This window comes from Chelonia mydas, chromosome 1, assembly GCF_015237465.2.
Source record: "Chelonia mydas isolate rCheMyd1 chromosome 1, rCheMyd1.pri.v2, whole genome shotgun sequence".
Lineage (NCBI taxonomy): Eukaryota > Metazoa > Chordata > Testudines > Cheloniidae > Chelonia > Chelonia mydas.
Genome location: NC_057849.1, coordinates 238,336,937 through 238,361,386, shown reverse-complemented (window position 1 = coordinate 238,361,386; position 24,450 = coordinate 238,336,937). Strand labels below are relative to the sequence as shown.

The 24,450-nt window shown below is 41.7% G+C and overlaps 1 protein-coding gene across 2 annotated transcripts in view; it reads left to right on the top strand.

Moving 5' to 3' along the window:
• Positions 1-24,450, top strand: part of CACNA1C (calcium voltage-gated channel subunit alpha1 C) — a 708,026-nt gene that overhangs the window by 483,189 nt on the left and 200,387 nt on the right. For both annotated transcript variants that reach the window (XM_043540183.1, XM_043540181.1), the window contains exon 8: positions 21,971-22,074. In XM_043540183.1, the coding sequence (XP_043396118.1) occupies positions 21,971-22,074 (104 nt within the window). The remainder of the gene's footprint in view (positions 1-21,970; positions 22,075-24,450) is intronic.

Here is a 24,450-nt window from a genome sequence, read left to right as displayed (position 1 = left end):
AAAATGGAAAGGCTGAAGTCTGTTCATTTGTTGGGAATATCATGGCTTGAAAATTAGCTCTGACAGGAAACTGGGATATATTGATCAGATGGAAATTAGAAAAGTTGACTGTCATGCCTCCATTTAGTGAAGTGAGTGTTTATCTACAGCTTATATTTTAATGCTTCTCATTATCTTTATTTTTAAGGGCTTAATTGACTATGTAAATCAATTAACAGCATGTACTTGGATATTTGTGTGCATGCAGCAATCAGCGCTGTTCTGATATACCTATGGTACTATCTTGTGTCAGCCTATGTAGAAAAAGCACTGAGACAAATAGAGGAGGATAAAAAACAGCAGTACAATGAAATGGGCAGCAAATCCCTTTCTGGATAATCAGCCATGTAAATGTAAACACAAAATAAAGACAGGAAGGGAAAGCCCTGGATTTTGAAATGAAATAAAATCTGTAGGTCTGGAGGCCTGCTATCCTGAGGAATATTTTCATGCTTGAAATTAGCACTTTATCTTTGCAGAGTGAATTTCCAAAGCCTTTAAAAGATTAAAAGGTTTTTAAGCAGCAGAGAGCGATGGAAGTGCTATGGTGTCTGTAATGAAAGAACTATCAGCCCCCTGGGTAAATACTCTTTGGGCCTTATGGGCATTTTTTTTTTCAGAGATCTTTACATGTTTTTAACACACGCTCACTTAGGAGCAAGGTGACCTGGCAGGTTAACGCATTAGGTCTTTTGCCTCTGGAGATCTGAATTCAAATCTTTATGAAGTCACATAAGTCAAAATAATTTTGGAGGTCACTAGAGGCCTATATGCAGATGACAAAATCACCACTGCACACAAATATCTTGGCATAATCAGCAATCTGTAATAGGGAGGTTGGGAATAGTAACGTGTGACATTTATCTGGATTAAGACCTGGTCTTGGCAGAGTGGAGCTGAGAGTCCAACAGCCTGAATTTCCTTTTCAGTTACACTGGTGTAAATGAGACAAGAATCAGGGCACAGAAATGGAATAGAAAGGTTCTTCTTCGAGTGCTGGTCCCTATGTGTATTCCACTGTGGGTATGCATATGCACCATGGTCCTCAGAATGAAAGATTTTGATAGTACTGTCCATTATTCCACACCTGTGCTCTTCTCACGTTTCAGACTGAGGCCATAAGGGGGTGCAGGTCGTCTACCTCTCCAGTTCCTTTCTACTACCACATGGTCCGAGACAGAACCTCTAATGTCCACGGAGCTGCTGTTCTGCCTTTGAATCTCTAAATATTGTAGAATAAAATTTTGTTAATTAAGTATTAGTTACTTAATTAGATTTTGGGGATCCCCCTCTGGGGCAGCCCCACTCCCAGTACAGGACTCAGATTATGTCCAGGATTCCAGACTTCAAGAACTGCATCTCCTGCCCTCCAATCCCTCCTGGTCAGCGACAACCATCAGAGGTGCTTATACTGCCTTGGATAATCTCATCTCTCCACTAAGTGCAGGATCTTCCACTCCTTCCCCAGCAGAACCCAGCAAATGCAGAGATTCATAGATTCCAAGTCCAGAAGTGACCATCTAGTCTGACCTCCTGTATAACACAGACCCTAGAACTTCCCCAAAATAATTCCTAGAGCATATCTTTTAACAAAACGTCTGATCTTGATTTAAAAATTATCAGTGATGGAGAATGACCACAACCCTTGGTAAATTGTTCCAATGGTTAATTACTCCCACCATTAATAATGTATGCCTTATTTCCGGTCTGAATTTGTCTAGCTTCAACCTCCAGCCATTGAATTGTGTTATGCCTTTGTCTGCTAGATTGAAGAGCCCATTATTAAATATTTGTTCACCATGAAGGTACTTACAAATTGTAATCAAGTCGCCCCTTCACCTTCTCTTTGTTAAATTAAAGAGATGGAGCTCTTTAAGTTGATCACTACAAGGCATGTTTTCTAATCCTTTAATCATTCATGTGGCTCTTCTCTGAACACTTTCCAATTTTTCAATATCCTTCTTGAACTGTTGCCACTAGAACTGGATACAGTATTCCAACAGTGGTTGCACCAGTGCCAAATACGGAGGCAAAATAACCTCTTTACTCCTACTCAAGATTCCCCTGGTATGCATCCGGGGATTGCATTAGACCTTTTGGCCACAGCATCACACTGGGAGCTCATGTTTGGCTGATTATCCTCCATTAGCCCCAAATCTTTTTAATGTCTCTTTATACAGCACCAGAAATACTGTAAGCATGGAATAAACAATAACAACAGAGTAGGTCATCATGAAAAGGATCATGAAGGAGAAGCCAGGAGCTTATAGAGTACTGTTGAGTAGGCTGAGAGGGTGTGTCTGGCTCTTCAGACTTAGGAAACCTCTCATGGAGCATTCTATGAGTTTCCAGTCCGATCTAGGGTTGGCAGATCCCCCTGTACATTGGGCAGAGACATCAAGGAGTGTGCCAGCCAGCAACGCTACCTCAGATTCAGGGGCGAACAAAGGTAGCGCTAAGGACTCCTCTTCCCAATCTCACCATGAGGGTGCAAAACCTTCTCAAAACCTAAAGAGAAATCCACTTTCAGAAACATCTTTAAGAAAATGGCTGTTTCCCCAACACCTTCTAAGTCGGGTGATTCTTTGCACCTGGTCCCAGCAGGCTCTAGAGCCCATATGGGTCACAGTACCAACCCACAGACACCGAAGAGTAAGAGTGCCTCCACATCAGCACCATCAACAGGAGTGGGATCATCAGCACAGAGCAAAGAGAGACATAAGCCAAGGCCACGACAACCACAGGTACCAACAAAGGGTCCCAAAAGCCACATGCATTGCAAGTACTGACATGGGCATATAAGAAAACATAGGCTTCCAAGAGCACTTCTACACCGGCTCACAAGTGCACAAGAAGAAGACTCTTCACACCAAAAGATGACTGACAGATACGCCAGTCTGGAGTATATCTTCATCTTTCCAGACCCAGAATCATTCCTTCTATTGGACCTGATCCTTACCAGGGAGATTCTAACACCATCAGTCCACAAACAGTATGAGAGATGTTGATCCCCTATTATGTCTATTAATTGTGGCATCCCTACATTGACAGTACTGAGGGTACCACGGTCACCCACATTTCCTCTTTGGGAGAATCTGGCATGAAGGAAGGACCAGCCTCATCTCCACAAGAGATGAAAACCCAGATAGAGGTTCCAGAATCACCTGGACCCTGCCATACCCTCATAAGATGGGGCATCCCCTCACCCAGGACTGCTGGTCCCCTTGCCTTGGGAACCTCCTCAGCCTATGTTGGATCTCTCTCACTGACCTGATTAGGAACCGTGGGACCCATACGTGCAATATCCAGAATCAGTACAGTCTCATTAAGAATCATACCATCTCTTTCTCCCACCCCCAGAGATCAGCCTGTGCTCCCTCAGGAGCCCATGGAAGAGGAGGAGGCAGAACCAGATACAGCAGTACCATCAGTCACAACAGGAGTATTATTAGAATCACCCGAGGAGGGGGCTGCCCCAGCCTTGCTGTCTCATCCAGATGGCCATAAACAGTTTCAAGCTTTGGTGAGGAGAGTTGTGGATGAGCTCCAGATTCCTCTGGAGGAAATTCAGGACCTCACAGATTTCTGGACATGTTACAGAGTTCAGAAGCTAGTCGAGCGGTGCTCCCCGTTAATGATGCCATCCTAGAGCCTGCCAAGATCATGTGGCATACTCCAGCAACACAGGCATCTGCTTCAAGGAGGGAAGAAAGCAGGCACTGTGTCTCAGTCAGGGGAGCAGGGTTTTTATTTATTCATCCTCCCCGCAAACACTTCAATGGTTCAGGTGTCCACTGAAAGGAGTAGACAACAGCATCCAAAGTCCACTCCCTCGGATAAACAGGCCAAACATATGAACTTCCTTGTGTAAAAACAAAAAAAGGTATTGACATCCACTAGCCTGCAATTCTGATGAGCCAGCTTCCAGGCTTTGCTATCGAAGTATGATTTTTGTCAACTATTCAAAAATTTCAGAATTCAGAGACAAGCTCCCTCCAGAGGACAGAGCACAATTTCAGGCCCTTATTGAGGATGGTCAGATTGGTGCTAGAACATCTCTACAAGTTGCAATTGATGCAGCTGAAAAAGCCTCTAGGTCAATGGCAACAGCTATTGTTATGTGTTGTTAATCCTAGCTGTACTCCTTGGGATTCCCCAGAGAAGTTCAATCAACTGTAAAGGATTTGCCCTTCAGTGGGAATAACTTATTTAGTGAAAAGACTGATTTGTCTTTACGGTCATTGAAGGACTCCAGAGCAACCCTCCACTCCCTGGGTATGTATGCACCAGCATCAAAGAGGAAGTATCATAGACAGCCTTCTAAACTGAAGACCATTGCCACAACCATTCGCTATAGGTCCAAATTATTATCAGTACAAGGTGTTCCCCTTTGGATAAGCAACAAAACCCAGAGTGTTTACAAAGGTGCTTTCTGTAGTGGCAGCACACTGCTGACACCATGGCTTGCTAGTCTTTCCTTACCAAGATGGCTATTGACTGAGAGATCTCTTTGGGAAGTAGTGACATCAATCACATCTCCTTTCAATCTCCTACTGTCACTGGGAATCTGCAGGAGCACACAAAAGTCCCTTTTAGTTTCATCAGGGACCATGGAATTTATCGGAGCAACTCCGGACTTGGCCAGAAACAGAGCTTACCTACTTCTGCACAGGTTTAATCAATGAACTGTGACAGAGCCCTCAGCCATCAGTTGGTGCATATCTTATCCTCCTAGGTCACATGGTACATACCTGTACATACCTGATACTCTTCACAAGACTTCAGCTTCACTATCTGCAAGCCTGGCTTTGGATGGCATACATCTGAAGTAGACATGCTATGAACAAGCTAGTCACACTCTCCTCTCACAGTGAGAGACTCTTTTGTTTGGTGGTAGAGCAGAGAGCAGGAGTTCCCTTCATTCTTCCCCCACTCCAGAAGATATTGATTACAGATGACTCCCTCCTAGGATAGGGCACCCATCTGGACAAACACACAGCACAAGGAAGATGGAGTTTCCGAGAGTCCAGGATGCACATAAATCTCCTGGAGTTGAGAGCTGCCCATGAGGCCTGCCAGCAATTCTGACCACTCCGACAATCCCAGCATATTCAGATTATTATGGGGCTGTCAGCCCCATCCTCACAATCTTACCCAGACCTCTTGACACAGGGCAGGGACAAGATCAGACATCCCAATCCAGAGGCTCTCCACCTCACAACCTGGTATTTGGGTGGATGTCAGGCAACATGACAACAGTGTTCTACATCAACAAGCAAGGGGAAGACAGATCCATCCCCTCCTATGCCTGGTGGTCAATCTGTGGAACTGGTGTATTTGTCACCAAATCATCCTACCAGCAGTACACCTCCCAGGAATACACAGTAGATTAGTGGGCAGCCCCAACAGACACCTTTCAATCAACAACAAATGGGATCTACATGATTCTGTAGTAAAGACTATATTCCGGCAATGAGGATTCCTATCTCGGGACCTATTTGTGTCACAAGAAAACAGGAAATGCAAGACACACTGCTCCGGAGGTGCACAGGGTCAGGACTACAAAGGGGATGCCCTCCCAATCTAATGGGAGAGGCCCTTAGGGTACACCTTTTCCCCCCAATTCCTTTCTTACTGATTCAGAAGGACAGGGCAGTGATCATCCTCATTGCTCCCAGATGGCCGAGACAGTGTTAGTTTCCCAACCTTCTCCACCTGTCAGCCCCGTCCTCGCATCAGCCTCCAATCTTTCCCAAACCTCTTGACACAGGACAGGGGCGAGATCAGACATCCCACTCCACAGGCTCTCTACCTCACAGCCTGGTATTTGGGTGGACGTTGAATCGAGAGCAGACATGTTCAGTAGCAGTTCAAGCTATCCTAAAAATAGCAGGAAGGAACCCACCAGAAAGTGCTACTTGTCAGCGGAAGAGATTTCCTGTTTGGGCACATCATCATCATGTTTCCCCAGAAGAATCGGCCTTTCCCACCATTTTAGATTATCTGCCCATCCTGAAGTGCTCAGGTCTTTCCCTTAGCTCCCTTTGAGCACCCTTGGAAGCAGTTAGCATCAATTAGTGCCACAGAAGTACAGGTGAGGACTGAAGTGCATTGGCAGAAATGTTGTAGGCAAGACTGGAAAAGAAGCAAGTGCTGAAGATCTGGATTGGTGTGCTTTTACAAGTGATGTGCATTGTATCAGGGTGATGTTTGCCCCACTACACACAAACACACACACACCATTTCTGAAATGCAGTTAGCACCAGACTATACCTAGCCCTTGTGCAGGTGGACAAAGGAAGCAGATTGCATAGATTCTGTCCTCCAGCTATACCCGCTGCTCAAGAGTCAAGCAAAATAGTTAGTGATAAGGCAGACTACTGCTCCTGTTGGTATTAGCCTCTCCAGATGTAAAAGATGGGGACATGGTCATAGCCCTGTCAGCCCTCCAGAGCAGCTATCAGAACTGACCAGGAGTAGAGGAAGGCTTCAAGGGTGGCATAACAGCCACACTACCTCTGTATTTATTGGAGCTCCCATAGCCATTCTGCTTGCTCCAGGCACATCTTCTGGAGCTCTCATTTCAGTAGAGTACCTGCTCACCTTCCCCTACATGGGGCTGTGACTATATGTCACAGTCAATCCCTTAGCAGAGAGCAGGTGATCCAGGACAGCATTAGAATCTTTTAAGAGAGTAGTTCAGATGAATTTATTGCATCCACATTATGCAACTGTCCAAGTACCCCGTAGAACATGGGTCACTTTTATGTTGTAAAACATGAAAATCAAAATTTCATCTTTGGACAATCCAGCTAATCTTTTATAAGCTGTATGGTTGGGAAGATTGTTTGTACATGAGATACTAGGATACTGCTTTTCAAAAATGCATCTGTGTTATTGTGTGTGCAAAAATGTGTGCAGAATTGCTTGCCTAATTTCTGTGAGTAACTTGCATCCGATGAAGTGAGCTGTAGCTCATGAAAGCTTATGCTCAAATAAATTTGTTAGTCTCTAAGCTGTCACAAATCCTCCTTTGCTTTTTGCAGATACAGACTAACACGGCTGCTACTCTGAAACCTACCACATGTAGGAATTTTTACTTGCAAATGGCCAGTTAGTTGCAATGGTGTCTGTGACAGTCCATTTGTGTCACTAAATTGGGTACTGTATTTGCAGATGCATTTTTGAAAATCAGGCCCAAAACACACTTATTTTCAAGAAGGGATCAATGACAATCCAAGAAGTATTTTATATTCATTAGACAGTAAGTGCACAGAGTTTTAAACTGCACTGGAATCATTTCAAGCTTTCTGTATTCACTGTTGATGTTTTAAAAGTATACCTTAACAAAAGATATCAGGCTCAACAGATTTAATAGGTAGCATAATGGCCCCATTGTATGTTATGGATTATTTGAGTTGGAAGCGACCTCCTCTGGGTCACTTAATTCACCCCTTGCATTGTCATCGAATTACTAAATTCAGCTGATCGTTGCACTTCTATTAATTTGTTTCATTGGCTTGTCTCATTTATAGAACTTGCGTTGTCCCAAAGGTTCCCAACGTACTTTGCAGATTGCGGGCCTGATTCTTATCTCTCACTGATTTAAATCCAAAGTAACTCCACTGACTTTAATGAAGTTACTTCAGACTTACACCAGTGCAAGTGAAATCTGAATCAACCCTCTCTACAGGGACCCACCCCTGAAATGCAGCCACTTCTGAGGCAGAATTCCATGAACCATCTGTGCTTGCCACATGGCATAACAGGGTTTTTAGGAGAGAACATGATGAATTACTTATCCAGTTGAAACTACAGGCAAGACTTGAGCTGAACTGAAATTTGGCCTGGACAAGGGGGCTAACACCCCGGCTGTCACAAAAAGTTCTTTGCAGACCTGCAGTAGAGGATTAATTCACCCACTGGCTAATCTCAGCCATGTGGTTTTAGAACACACAAACTCTCAAAGAGGACACCTGGGGTGTATCTAAATAATCTTTTTACTGACCATTTCAAAAACAATACAGAAAACAAAACTTGGTCATTGATAGTCTTTTTAAACTACCTGTGGACAATAATAAAATAACATCTACCGTCATATCACAAATACTTCTTTCTTAAATTTCTGTGGAGGACTTGTCCTGATAATTGTAAGCGAAGCAGCCAATTACTCTGTGCTACACTGTACTGACATAAATTAAAAGATTAAAATAAAATAAAATAAAATATTTTTTTCTGTAATTTATTAACCCTGGATGAGCTGGAGAGGTGATCACATGTGATCTGTATGAGTGACGGAAGTCTCATTGTAATCCAGAACTTGGCTGCGTTAGGTGTATAGAATATTAGCTGTGTAACTAATATTTTCAGTAGGAGTGCACTATGCTGTGGTCTCACAGGAAGGCAGCTCCTCACCTCTTTTCTGAGTATAGTGATGTAAAGGTCCTACAACATAGTGCAATAAAGTGCAGGAGATGGGTGATGTATTTGTGACAGCTTTGATTGTTTCTCCTCTCTCCATGCTCTGAAATACAGAAATTGCCCACTAATACATTGATCAATTAAAATTAAAATGCTTTGGTTCTCTAAGCCTAACTAAGTACCCTGTGCTTCTCAAATAGTCTGTGCCCCATGGTAATCCAGGTCTGAGTGTAGTATTATTGGTATCATTTAATCTTCTAACTTTATTGGGGGGAGGGGAGGAGGGAACAACAGTACGCTCATCTGTTCTTTCAGATCACTAGAGGTCCCAAATGTTTAGGCTTATATTTTTAAAAGGGGATATGGGGATTTATCTGCCAACATCTATTAACATCATTGAATGTTGTACTGTTACATTCCTGAACCTCTTTCAAAATTATGGGTTTAATTAAAACAGGAACTAAACACACCTGAGCCTTGTAAAGGGCCAGTATTCTTCCCTATCACAGCCTGCTGCAAAGCATACTAACATGCCATCAAAATATATGATCTGCAGGCATTTTCAGCATGAGTATATTGCAGTGAAAACCAGTTCAGCTGACTCAGTATGTACACAGATATTTTGACCTTCTGGCCTTTGAATACACATTTTAATTCTCTTCCTGCGCATACACATAACACATACAAAGACCTTATAATTCTCACAATAATGTGGGCTTTTACTGAGCAGTTGACCTAAGAACAGAATGTTCAGCTGAAGCAAACACACATGTAAAATGATAACAGAAACTGACCAAAGAGTAAAGCAATGTCATAGAGTCCAATGTTTAGACACTGAGGACTAAAAAGCACAGCTGAAGGCCTCTGTGACAGGGTAGAATATCAGTAATTTAGGGCTAGATAGTCAGAAGATGTTGTTTGTTAATATGTGTTTTGGACTTGTACAGCATCACTCGATTGGAAAACCAGACATATCCTCAGGGGATGTAACCAATGATGAAAATGTGGCTAAGTGCTAGTGTAAATAGACATACTTGACTAATTCTAAGTTAGAAAATCCTGATGGCTGCTCTAATTTACACCAGCGGGCTATGGTCCCCCAGTGATCACACACCATATGGAGATAGCCAGAGCATACCACTCCCTATTCTCGCTTCTCACTGCCCCTGCTCTTCTTCCCCGGTCTCCCTCTCCATGCCCTTCCTTCCCAGAAGATATTTTAAGAAAGGATCTAGGTATCTGTCTTATGTTTTTTTATGTAAGATTATTTGTAAAATGTTTGAATCCATATACTCAGATAAAGTGGTAGTAGGGCCATATAAGTAAGTACTAGATAGACCTAAGGAGGCAAGAGAGCATTACTTAAGATTTCTTGTCCTAACCTTGGTACTTTGAAATAAAGTGAATTTAAGGAGCAAAGCAAATAACCACTTTTAGCAGCAGCAGCAGCTAGTCGAGTGCTCTCTCCCTTTGAGTGTCATTGGCTCAGAGTGAGGTCTTGGGCTAAGCTCTCTAGTCCTCCTTTTCCACATCAGCAATTCTACTAGTGTTGCTGAGTACAAAATTATTTTTTAAAGGTAGTAAGGTTGAAATATTGTCTTGATTCTTTTAAGACAATCGGGAACGAAGTTTTATTTTTAGAAAGATATCCTATTGAGAAAAGAAGCAAAAGAGTCAATTTATTACTGTATTTTAAGGTATTCAGCAGCAATTTCATCCTGTCATTTTAGGATCTGTAAAAATAAGTCTTATTTCTTCTGTTGCTTTTTTCCCTGCCTTTGCCTTGATTCAGCTGTGAAACCTGCAGTTCCCCTGCCTTATTACCTAGCTTATAGACTCTGGAATGCCAAAAGTGTATTTCAGTTTGATAAATTCTTCTCTTGGTGCACTGAAATGTCACTAGTCTGGTCTGAAATGTCTAATATTCTGTTCCGTAACAGTGATTTTTGGTTCATCCGTCTCATTCTTTTTTGACTCCTTCCAAGGAACTGGCAGAAAATAACCTCCCCATAATGTATGACCCTCAATCCTGAACAAAGTCTCAATCAAGAAAAGCACTTAAGTACACGTGTAACCTTAAGCATGTGAATAGTCCCTTTGGCTTCAATTCTACTGGTAACAACTCATTGACCATTGACTTCAATGGGATTAATCATGTACTTACAGTTATGCACATATGTAAGTGCTTTGTTGGATAAGGAACCAAGTGAGAAAACCACCTAATGGGATTTTATATAGTGAATCTCTGTGGGAGCTGAAGGATGAAATCCTTATCCTGGTCCTTGGGGCAACCATGTCAGTAGGCCAAATCTAGCTCTTGACGGGTATGGTGGGAAGTAGTAGAGGTAGTCCTTTGTTCCCTCCTATATGACTTTTGGGCCATGTGTGTTATGCCCAGATCAACTGGTCACATCTCTTCGCAGGTCTGGTGGAGATCCACCATGGATGTTTCATCCACACACAACCTCCCCCTGCCCCCTTTTGTGTACATTCTTCACCACTTTGGACACAAGCACACCAGAAATGCACCATTTAGTTGTTCCAAAGACATAAGCAGGCTAAGGAGTTGGGGGTTTCTACTAATATACAACCAGCCTTGGGCTTTGTCCTTAGATTGAAAAAAAGACTTATGGAGCCAGGGAAAGAAATGTCATGGATTTAAGTTCTATGTCCCATTCACTTTTTCCAATAATGAGCTGCCTGGGGATTGTTTCTCACCATCAATACTTTTGTGAAGAAGAAACAAGCACATGTTAAGAGCAATGTGTTTTGGGATATATTGTAAGGTGCACAGTTACTACATTTATCAGGACATCTACAAAAAAAGGTTACATTCTAAATAGTACTGTTTAAGGGTCAGTGAGAGAGATACTATTCAAAATCTGTCACCAGAGTTTAACCAGTAAAGTTATAAATTTAGACATTGGATTATTCATATAATAAATTACATAATCACAATTTGAGTCAACAAAGAACTGTACAGGAATCTAACCACCAAGGAGCTGGTTTACTGTCAGATGTAATTAGACTTTTAAGAACAAAAAATCTTAGAGAGGAAGGGAAAAGTCAAACTTTCCTTTCATAGCAAGCCTTTTGCTTACGTTGATTGTTAGCAAAATCCACAAACTCTTTAAAGTCAAGAAGTCCCTAAAACAGCATAGTCAACACTAGCGCTGAGTGACTGATTTGCTGGAAATCATTTCCTCAAAAATTTAGCTTCTTTTCTGTTTGCAGAATGTTCACATAAAGATCATGACCTCCCCAATTTAGTTTTTATTTGAATTGTCTCAGGGCCAGATTATGATACAATACCTTACTCCTCAGCTAGCCCCCTGATGTGATGGGACTACTTGTGAAATATTATCTAGTGTGAGGAAGGACGTCAAAATCTGGCCCCCCAATGAATATTTTTCAAAGTGCTGGTGGGTTTTACTTTGTGGATCTATCACAAATAATGCACTGCAAGTATCCAATACTCAAACATTTGACATTCAAAGTGTGTTGGTTGTATTTGATTGGTCACAGCAGTCACAAGATATTGTTTTAATTCCCTGATTGGGTGAGTCCAACTGTTGTAGTCAGGAAGAGGGTTTGACAAAGCCATTGGAGCTTTAAATATCTCAGGGAAAAGCTGTGTTATAAGGAGAGAGAACAGATAAGTAGGAATTCTTGAAAATGATAAACCTTTTCTTTTCTTGGTCACACGGGCCTTGCCTGAGGCATCTTCCCTAGGAAATATAGGCTACTGTAAGATTTACTGGCTTGGTGCAGTTGAGATTTAGTGTTTCTCATCACATTGGCAGCATCACTTTTCACAGCTAAGGCAAAGTTAGATTCTTTTCTAGTTCAATGAATTGCTTCTGTGCCAGGACTCTTGTAAGGGGCTTCGGGAACCCTGTCCCCTTGTAGTTCAGAGCAGTGTCTCATCTCACATATAGCATTTCCAGTGCTGAGTCTCGAGCATGCAATCTTAAGATTATGTTTCCATGAGTATACTTGTGAATAAAATGCAGTCACTCAAATATTCATAGAAAGAGAAGAGAAGTGGGAGTACGGGCATGGCCAAAGAAAATTCATTTTTTAAATCCAAACATTTGGGCCTTCTTATTTTCAGTAGTCTACCATCTGGAGTCAGCAAGTGGCCTTGATAATCTATAATTGATAAAATTATTACCTCAAATTAATAAATCTGTGGCCCTTTAATGCTTAAGACCCCAAAATTACCAAACAATGGCTGCAAAATGGCCAGTCATTCACTATGGGAACAAAAGTTTGGCTATATCAGATAAGACCATTAGTTCATTTAATCTGCTCTCCTATCTCTGATCGCAGTTGAGGAAAGCACTGTGACACATGCTTAAAGTTAAGAATGTGTTTAAGCACCTTTCCTAGAGATAGGGATGTTTTCCTGAATGAGGGCTTCTGGCAGGGAGCTCATGTCACAGGAAGTTAAATTTTCCCCTGCCCCCTACTGTAGTACACTTGACCAGTTATGCAATGCCGTCCCTAGGGATGGGGATTCTTTCTAAACCCCCAACAGATAGGTCACTTCAGGAAAAATGATATTTTATTTTCCCTTATCATTGCAAGCATAGCATACTTGCAGCTACAGATGATGTTGTTGGTCATAGCCCTAGAATTTGGCTTGACCACTTCCTGAGGCAATGAATTCCACAGTTGCCTATATGCTGCATAAAGTAGCATTTTTACTTTTGAGTTCTACATTTACTGCCTTTTATTTCACTGAGTGGACCATTATTCTTGATTAATGGTTGTCTGCAAAAGGCTGTACATCTTATTATGAAGTACTTGAAGCACTTGACTTATATTTTAAAAAACACAATCACAACATTCCACAGCTATTAAAAATCAGTTAGCATTTTTTGCAGCAGATAGGAAGTTAGCCCTGGTGTCCTACTTAAGTTACATTCTGCCAACCTAGAGCTCTCCTCTATTTTTCACTGGATACAGTGTTCTTTTGCTTTCTTGAATTGTTTCAGTTTAAGAGCTGCTGCTTTATTTCCTTCCTTTCCAGAGGCAGTTGCACTTCATTGATGGATGAAGTGATTCCCGTATATTTAGTTTGTCCTGGCTTTGTAGAGTTTGTCAATTGTTTTGAGACAAGCATTGGCCCAAAATGTAATTGTATGTTTGTGTATCCTAGAGGCACCATAGTCTAGTGGATTGTTTCCACCTCAGCCACTGACTGGATGAAAGACATTCTGTATATGTCTGTTGCTGTTACTTGTTACATAGCTGAGGAAATTTGATGTGCCATCTGCCTTACTGGTGGAGAATTACCCGTTCCAGTATGGTGGTGAATAATAGCCATTCTGCCATAAGCCCACTGCACCTTACAAGAGATGTCAGTATATGAATTTCATGCTTGTAAAATGTGCCAGATTAGCAACCCTTGAAACAGAAGTCCTCTAAGCAGGTAAAGGATGCCAGTAGTGCAAAATGCCATGCTCCACCCCACCAATATGCCTCAACCCTGTTCTGGAAGAACCACCAAAGCTCCTCTAACAGCCAGATGGTAGATTCATCTCCGTGTCTTTTCAGCTCTTGGCTTCGGCTGAAAATGCCAGTTGTGGTTGTAGTTTAGCAAACTCTAGAATTAAAAGTCCCAGCTGTTGCTGCTGCTCACAGACATTATCTGCGTCACTGGGATCAAAGTCTTGAACTGAAGTTGAAAGCTGAGATGCTGTACCATGACAGCAAACGAAGGCTGCACTGTAAGAAAGGAACTGTTATTGCACTACTCTGTGTAAAACAGTTCTATGCTGGCAGAATAGCTGTCTGACCTCTGCAACAGAAGTCATGACAGTGTAAATAGGCTCCTCAACTACCAACAACCCAGAATTGTCAATAAAATGATTTCAAAATTCATATAATCTCTTCTGTACTGTTGTCAAGGTTCCTTCCCCACTCTGAACTCTAGGGTACAGATGTGGGGACCTGCATGAAAAACCCCCTACGCTTATTTTTACCAGCTTAGGTTAAAACTTCCCCAAGGTACAAACTATTTTTCCTTTTGTCCCTGGACTTTATTGCTGCCACCACCAAGCGTTTAACAAATATAACCAGGAAAGAGCCCACTTGGAAACGTCTTTCCCGCCAAAATCCCTCCAAGCCCTACACCCCCTTTCCTGGGGAAGGCTTGATAAAAATCCTCACCAGTTTGCATAGGTGAAAACAGACTCAAACCCTTGGATCTTAAGAACAATGAAAAAGCAATCAGGTTCTTAAAAGAAGAATTTTAATTGAACAAAAAGTAAAAGAATCACCTCTGTGAAATCAGCATGGTAAATACCTTATAGGGTAATCAGATTCAAAACATAGAGAATCCCTCTAGGCAAAACCTTAAGTTACAAAAAGACACAAAAACAGGAATATACATTCCATCCAGCACAACTTATTCTGTCAGCCATTTAAACAAAACAGAATCGAACGCATATCTAACTAGATTGCTTATTAACTCTTTACAGGAGTTCTGACCTGCATTCCTGCTCTGGTCCCGGCAAAAACAACACACACAGAGAACCCTTTGTTTCCCCCCACTCCAGCTTTGAAAGTATCTTGTCTCCTCATTGGTCATTTTGGTCAGGTGCCAGCAAGGTTGTCTTAGCTTCTTAACCCTTTACAGGTGAAAGGGTTTTTCCTCTGGCCAGGAGGGATTTAAAGGTGTTTACCCTTCCCTTTATTTTTATGACAGCTGCATTGAACGATATTGCCAACATAAACAGTGTTGTTTATTTCACTCCTGGGGGGGGAAGAATGACCTGATGTTTGTTTAGAACAAGGGACTTGTGTTGCACACCGTAGAACGTGAGACTTACCTCACCTCAGAAAGATAATTATGCAAGAAACGTCAATCTGGAATACAGGGTTGTGTGGAATTCTGTAATACTTGCATAATATGTTGACTGATATGCAAAGTAGTCAAAATTATTCCCAAAGTGTACAGCTGTTCTCCAGATTTTGCAAAAAGATAACCCGTGTATAACTTCCCACAGAGTCTCACTAATAGCAATACAGGTGAGTCGCATCATACACGCATTTAACTTATGCGAATTCAACTCTACGTGATTGGCAAAAAAAAAGAAAAATAACAAGATACCTGTAAATAGTGCTGGCGATTCCGCCCACCATTCCACTTAATGAGCGTATGCCCCGGAGCGAGCATGAGATGGGAGACATGAATCTGCTGTTCCCTCAGTCGGTCTCAGTTCCCACATGCCTCTCACAGTGTCAGCATCTCACCGTGCTGAGTGTGATTCTAGTGTTTAAAGATACTGTATGTATTTTTCATACAACATGGCCCCTAAATGCAAGCCAACTACTTCATCTGGTGCTCAACCGAAGAAACAGCGATCTGTTCCAAAGCTGGAGGAAAAACTGGCTGTGTTGGACTTATTGAGACACGGTATGTCGGTCTCTACTGTGGCGCGTAAGTATGACTGCAATGAATCTAGCATCCATGCCATTAAGATTCGAGAGAGAGAAATTCGTCAAGTGCTCCAATAACTACTAAGGTGACAAACCAGGTGCGTGATAAGACTTTAGTGAAGACTGAAAAGGCATTAAACTTATGGCTGGAAGACATGAACCATAAATGTGTGCCTATCGATGCCAACACGTTGCAAGAAAAGGCTCTTAGCCTCTATGTGCTGTTCAAACCTCCCACCGAAGAGGGACAGCCTTCTGATGAGAAGGAATTCAAAGCCAGCCAAAGTTGGCTTAACAGTTTTAGGAACCGCTTCAACCTCAAAAACGTGCAGACTACTGATGAAGCTGCCAATGAAGAGGCAGCAAAAGCCTACCCCGAACAATTAAAGAAAAGCATAGAAGAAAAGGGCTATCTTCCAGAACAAGTTTTTAATGCTGATGAGACTGGGCTCTTCTGGAAAAAAATGCTCAACCGCATTAACACTTCAAAATCAGAAAGACAAGCCCCTGGCTTCAAAGCAGCTAAAGACCGTGTGACTGTGTTCTTTTGTGGCAATGCGGCCGGGCATTTAATAAAGCCGGGCTTGCTCTACAGGGCTGCAAATCTCCATGCCCTAAAAGGCAAGAACAAAATCTCCTGCCTGTGTTCTGGCAATCAAATAAAAAGGCTTGGGTGACGGAAGCATTATTTCTGGATTGGTTCCACAAGTGTTTCATTCTGGAGGTCAAGCGGTACCTCTAAGAGGAAGGACTTGATTTTAAAGTGTTGCTGATTGTAGACAATGCTCCTGGACGCCCTGCAGCACTCCAGTTTGCGCATAACGACGTTGAAGTAGTCTTTCTCCCCCTCAATACCACCTCCATCCTCCAACCTCTCGACCAAGGTGTGATTCGTTGTTTCAAGACCACGTACACAAGGCTTACATTCTCACGGATACGTAGCACCATGGATGCTGATCCCAATCTTAATGTGATGGAGTGTTGGAAGTCCTTCAACATTGCCAATTGCATCACTTATATTAAACAGGAAGTGGATGCAATCAAGCCTGAAACAGTCAATGCATGTTGGCAAAATCTATGGAAAGAATGTGTGAATGATTTTAAGGCTTTCCCGACCATTGACAAAGAAGTGAAACTCATTGTTCAGGTGGCCAGGCAAGTGGGTGGTGATGGCTTAGTCGACATCCTTGAGGAAGAAACTGAAGAATTAATTGAGAGCCACAGAGAAACATTGACTAACGAAGAGTTAGAGGAACTGATAAAATCGTCTATAGAAGACGAAGATGATGACGATGAACAGGAAGAGCCAGCAAGTTGGAATCTTCATAAATTTGCTGAAGTGTTCCAAGCAGCAAAACACTTGAATGATTTAATTTCTGAATATGATCCCTCTATGGAACGAAGCCCCAAAATCACACGTAGTACTACGAACAATTTGAGACCATAACAAGAAATGTTTGAGCAGCTCAAGAGACAACAGTGACAGTTGCTGATCACCATGTTTTTCAAGGAAAACAACCAGCAGCAGATGAGCCTACGCAATCAACTTCTCGAACTGAACCAGAGCCAACCACTTTGTCTACGACTCGCTCTCCATCACCCAAACTCTCTGTCTCCTGGATCAACATCAAGCCCTGATGACCCTCCTCTAATTACCCCCGTAATTAAAAATACAGTACTGTAAAATTATATTTTGCATATGTACTCTTTATTATATACTGTACATTACTGTATACATTATACATTTATACATATTACTGTACAGGGTTGTATACACAAAACCATATACAGTATACTATACTTATGGGTGATTTAAGGGATTTTGAAGAGTAATTTTGACTATACGTGATTTTCGCTGTATGCGCTGACTTCAGAACCTAACCCCCGTGTAAGATGCGACTCCACTGTAGTGCTTTGCACTGCCATAGCCCTTTACAAACATTGATTTAATCTCTTAGTACCTCTTTGAGTTAGGTTAGTAGCCTGTTTTGCTGATTGGGAAACGATGGTGAGAAGAAGTGACTTTCCCAAGGTCACCCAGTGAGCATGCAGCAGAGCTGGGAATAGATTCTGTGTTTCCTTACCCCAATTCTGTGCCTTACCCATAAGACCATCTTTTTTAACAAATGATACATCAAAGCTAATGTACAATAATGTACTAACCTTATTATGATTCCTGAGAGTAGTAAAATATATGCATCTGAGGATGTGACAGCTGAGAAAGGGTAGGCATTTTGACATGGGAAACAGAATGATTTCTGCAAACTATCATATGTAGGGTCTCACCTGCTGTTAGTTATGAGGTCCGGTGAAAATACTATCACATGCAATCTTTCGCATGCAAGCTTGCAGTCACTATGCCCTCTATCAGACAGCATAATCACTCAGCCTACATAGTATAATAGTACCATTGCAAAACTGTAAAGTTAGTAGATGATCCGCTTTTCCTGTTAAGGCTCCTGGTTGATAATAAATGTTTACCTGGAGAAAGATAAGGGAAAATTTACCCTGCAACCAGAAGGCCCAGACAGCTGTAAAACAGAAACTGGAAATGTAACCTTTAGCACTGCCTATGCCTATTCTTACTGGACAGCAGCCACGTAAACCATCCTGAGTCTCAGTCTCCAAACTTAATGGCATATAGACAGTAAATCTCTTTCAAGTCCTGCTGTGACCTTGTGCAGCTTCTCCACTTCAGCAGGATAATTAGCAAAAGCCAACTGTACCAGTCCAGTAAGTTCTGCAGTGACAGCCTCCAACCGCTGTCAAGGGGTATGTTTGTGATGAATGTCTGAATGTTCACCAAGCTTTGAAAAATAGCCAAGAAAGATTTTGGACCAGGCACAGATTCAATGTGCTTTTTGATACAAGTACAGTAACATTGTTCAGCTGAGAACAGTCTATCCCAGACTTTCAGGACAGCTCCACTTTACAGGAAGAATTCCCAGATACATGGTGACATGCAGTCTTAGCTGAGGATATAAGGCCTTCCTGAGTGATAGTACATTGGTGCTGTTGTTTTGGGCAAGTGTATGTATTTTTCTTTCCACCGTCTGTCAAACAGTCCATAATCGCTACCCTATCCCTTCTTCCCTCCCCCAAACCCGGAAGACATTCTTCATGGGCAGGTAAAGTAGGTGAACCTGTCTTTTTAGCATTTTAAACGATTGCACCAAGTCTTAGCAAACTTCTGCAATACAGAAACTATTGTATTGTCACTGAACACCTCCTTTCTTCTTTTGCCTGTCCCTTACAACCCAATCCTACAGTGTTTGGAAAACTTTCCCCTCCACTTGAAGCCAATGAGACTTGAGGGTACTCATAATTTAGCAAGATGCTCTATGATAGAGCCCAGGAAGAAACATAGTAAATAATGATCAGCTCCTTACCAAATACCAGTGATTTCTGTACACCCAATGAATTATTATAAAATTAATGCTGCTTTCACTCAGCTTTTTCATTCTACATAAGACTGTTCATTGTAAAGGAGATGAAAAATTGAGGTCCTGATCACTTAATATCAGAATCGCAGATGTTCTACAGTGCCAATGTGCGGCTCCCTGGTTCTCAGGGTCATTCTGTGCTGACTCCCATGGTCAACAGTACCAAAGGGACATACACTAGTTAGGAATGTTAGGAGTACAACATGCTCTGGCCATGCCATTCCATTCCCTACACTAGGATGGGGTTGGAGCTGACATCTCCTCCATGCCAAAATAGTACAAAGGCCAAGAATGCACCAGTGAATCTGGCCCATAGCAGTTAGCATACACTTAAATCAGCTTTGCAAAATTCTCCTCAACCAGTGTTCTAGGCTGAGTAAAAACATTTTGATGGGTAAGTAACGTACTGTTAGTTTTTTTCATTATCATCGACCATGATTAAGTGCTGTCAAGTCATTTTTGTGCCTATGCTGGTAAATTTTATGGCATTTTTCCAAATGATTTATCGTAATTAAAAATCCCATGCCATTCTTCATATAAGTAGGGGTGTTAACTCAGATGTTCTGGCCTAATTCCAGGTTGGGCAATAACATTCAGCCCAAATTTCCCTCTGTGGTTTCAAAGGATATCTTATTCTTCCTGTCCTGAACTCCTGGGTAGTGCTGCTGTGCTCTTGAAATAGTTGCTGTGTTTCACTGCAAAAGTGACTGCATTTCAGCGTGGGGAGAAGGGAAGCCTATATCGTTTGTTTTATTGCATAATCCTTCCAACCCTTTGGGATGAAAGATACTAGGTAAATAGAAGACATTATTTCTATTATTTATAAACTAGTGTAATAACAGGGAACAATTCTACACATGTATTCAAGAGAAAACTTAGAGAAGGTAGGAAGAGGAAGCCCTGCACTTGTGAAGGGAGGAGAAGAGTTCAAGAGCTCTTTTCCAGGCACAAAACCTATAAATCCTCTTGGGAAGAGGTAGTTTCACTGAGACAGATTTTGAGTTCATTTTTAATGAGTTCTTTCCTGTTATGCTGCAGTTTAGGGATCCCTGCATAGAGATATAGATTGCCCTATTGACTGTGGACTATTGCCAAAGAAAGTCATCAGATTACAGTTGGAAAGTTATGAATTTGGGACTTTAAAGACTGTACAATGAGAGGGATATGGATGAAGTACTTTTTTTCTATAAAGAACTCACTCAACAAGTATTATTTTCCTACCTCGGCCTATTGAAGATTTGAATTCTTTTCCGGAGTAGTTATGTGGCTTAGTTGTCTTTTCTAAGTTGGTAATGTGTGAATGCCCATGAGCTGTAGAATTTTATGGTCTGAAGGAAACAAATGCTTAAGTTGCCATAGGAGGAGCAGTTTCTATACAATACAGCATAACATTTTCAAAAGCATGGTCAGTGGGACTTAGGCTCCTAAATGACGTAGGCACATTTGAATATGGAACCTAGACTCCCAGATAAAACACTTTGGTACTTTTGAAAATTTTGCCTACAGTCTATTTCTTTGATGGTGCCATCTCTGCCTTGGAGATAAGTGTTTATGAAATGGGAAGGCTAGATTAATGCATCAAACTATGAGATGTCTTCACTTGAACATCCCAAAATATGAATTTCTAACAAAACTTTTAAGATAAGGGTGAGCCCTTGAACATAGTATTTGTATGTACCTGAATTGATATGCAGGCTGCTCTTCATATAGTGCAGGTTCTGTGCTCAGATGACATTATACTTAAAACAGGCTGCTCTATTTGAAGTCACCTGCATTCATGTCAAAGCTGGAAATGCACTCATGCCATTCAGTTGCAGGGTCTCCGACTGACATGTGCAGGAATCACTGGGTTGCATGGATGGCCTCTATAGACAGAAGGAAGTTTAGAACGCGCTTTATAGCATCAGAAAATGGTGGGCATTGGCAGGGCATTTCTTCTCAGGCCTGGTCTACACTTAAAAATTAGATAGCCCAGAATGATGTAGCTAGGTCTGTGAAAATTTCACACTCTGAGCACTGCAGTTGTGTCAACCTAACCCCCAATGTAGATGCAGCTAGGTCAATGGAAGAATTCTTCCATCAACCTAGCTACTGCCTCTCGGAGAGATGGATTAGGTACATTGATGGAAAACCCTTTCCATTGATGTGTGAAGCATCTGAGCCTCAGTGCTACAGCTGTGCCACTGTAGTATAGACAAGGCCTAAAGGACACAAAGACTGCCATGACTATGGTAAACAGTGTGAGAATAACCAGGAAGTTGCCATTAAAAAGTCAGCATTTGCCAACAGTTACCACTTACTACTATCTGAGGTACAACAGTTCTCACTCTACTTAGAATGAGAAATTACTTCTTATCTGAGATCAGAATGTGTGGTATGTGTTGGCAAAAGCTGATTCTATAAAGGTGACCACAGAAGGTCATACCTATGTGGAAACAGGTAGAGAACAGAGGAATCGAAGGGGAAGAAAGAGAAGTGATGACATCATAAAGAAGAAACATTTGGTACATTTATGTGTGAATAACCAGAGGCTCTGTTTACAAACCTTTCCATCTGTTCCTTCGCCTAATCAGTTCTGCTTTCTCTCTCTGTCTTCTAACTTTCCTTCGTCTTTCCAGATGCAGGACGCTATGGGCTATGAGTTACCATGGGTGTATTTTGTCAGTCTGGTCATCTTTGGATCCTTTTTCGTTCTAAATCTGGTTCTTGGTGTGTTGAGCGGGTAAGCTGCCAGTTTTTGATGTCCTTTTTCCAATGCTGCAGGGCAAGACTCCATAATCAGGGTTCTTTCCAGTCACCAGGATCCCTTCCTTCATTCCTGACTCACCTCCATCCAAAATAAAAGTCTGAATCCAAGGAAGTTTTTACATTGGTTTTGAAATAAATAACTTCAAAGTTTATCAGCCAAAATAACTGTGACAATAAAATGTTACTCTCTAATGAGGAAATTCAACCTCAGTCCAACCAAAATACCCAGCTCCAACTAGACTGGAGAGAAGACAACTTGGTCTCAATCATATACTGCAGTAATGCAAAACTTTGAAAGCCCTGGTGCTGGTGACTTGGGATCCCTTTGGCTGGAGCCTTGCAGTGCTCAGAAACTGAGCCTGTCTCACTAATTATCATTCCACTCTTCCAGGTCAATGATGCCATAGGAAGGGACTGGCCCTGGATCTATTTTGTTACACTAATCATCATAGGGTCATTTTTTGTACTTAACTTGGTTCTCGGTGTACTTAGCGGGTAAGCAGAACCAGGAAAATGTTTTATTATTGTTTATATTTTTCATTTATATCTCTGTTCCTTCTCTTTGGTTATGGATATTATGGGGCAGTGGTGGGTCAGTCTCAGAAACGTTTAGTAGAAGCCCCTAGCTTTGTTGTGTAAATACCAAAACATGGTATCAGATGGCCCACATGAAATGGGGGAAATCTTTGAGTAAATCCCTTTATGAAAAAAGCCAACATGTTGCCTTTAAAATACTCTTCTCCCTAAAATAACCTTTAGCAGGTGCCATGAAACTACAAGTCCTGAATTTGCCTGAATAAGGACAAGCACATCACTTACCACACCAAGAAGGAATTGTTGGTAAAATCCTGGAAAAATCAGTGGAAGGGAAAGATAACTAGCAGCATATACGGCAAATCCCTAAACATTTGTAAAATGGGAGTCTTTCCAAACTATTCCTTCTCAACTGAGAGATTCTCTTGTTTAATATTCTTGAAACGTAGGCTGATTGGGGGGATTATTTTCCCTTTGAACGGACTAACATGTTTTTCTTTAATGGGCACATCTTTGCTGTACACATTACAGGGTTAGGCATGATGCAGGGAGTGGTCATTTCCTTGTGATGTTTTATAAGGGTAATCGTGAAAGTCAGATGGGGGAGGGTATCTGGTAGGGAGGGTTAAAACGTCCCCAAGAGATGCAGTTGTTTCTTAATTTTCTAAATTTCATTTTAACCTGTGCTACAAAGCATCATTGCTGAGGCCAAGTAAGCAGTCGCCTCACATAAAACCAGCTGTTAATGTACCCAAGAGTTAAACACTGTGCTGGCTTTGGTGAACAAGATAACTAGAAGATCCAAGTCAACAAACATTCTTGAGAAGACTTTCAAAAAATGAATGCCTAGGATTAGGTTCCCAATTCCATATTTAAGCACCGCTGATTGTTAAAATCAGGCTATTTTATTTAGGTATGTAAATACAGTCATAGAAGCCTAACTTTAGGCAGACATTTTTAAAAAAATGTTGGCCCCAGTACTTACTCTGCTGAGCCTGGTGAAAAGTTTGCTCAATGTCTGTATCTGTCAGCTGTACTGACCACTCTAAACTCTCACATCTAATTTTGATAGTGTTCTTGAGGTGAGGGGGCCCTGACAAATCAAAGGTGACATTCTCTTAGCAGGAGTGGGAATTAGGTGCATCACAGAAATGTGGTCCATGGTCTCAGAGACAACCAGAACAGGAAGGCAGTAGTAGGCCCAGACAAGAAAAACCTTCTCTGCTGTCCTACAGAGAGATTATGGGTTTAGAGGAGGATTCATTACTTTCTGCATCACCCCCACTGAGGGAAACGTATGCAGGTATGAGAACTGCTGCCAGGACAGGAGCTTCAAGTGAGTAAATGGAGAGGAAAAGAGGCTCCAAAAATTAAAGTGAGGCAATAGCCTGTGTGTGGAAACCTGGAGAGTGATACTGTGGGTTCAGTTTTCAAACACGAGTTCCTCAATATCAGAGTCAGATTGCCCCACTTAGTCACTCAAATCAGCAGGTAACCATGTAAAATAGCAGTGGAGGCTGGTGGCATAGGAAAGTGGGCAAGCAAAATTGATTGCACCTTTACATGACAAAAAGTCAATAGCAGTAATTAAAGAACATATATTATCTGATTAGTGGGGAAAGGGTAGGCAGTGCCCACCCTGACTGCACCTAAGATACTGCAGCCAGAAATCACTGAAGCTACACTACACATAAGCAATTGTTAGGGACAGCTGGGATCAACTGTGAGGTCCATCCGCAATTACATCATTGAGCTGAATCTACTTGCCTGTGTTGACTGTACTGTGATAGCTGCACCATTTCTGCTGTACTCTTCA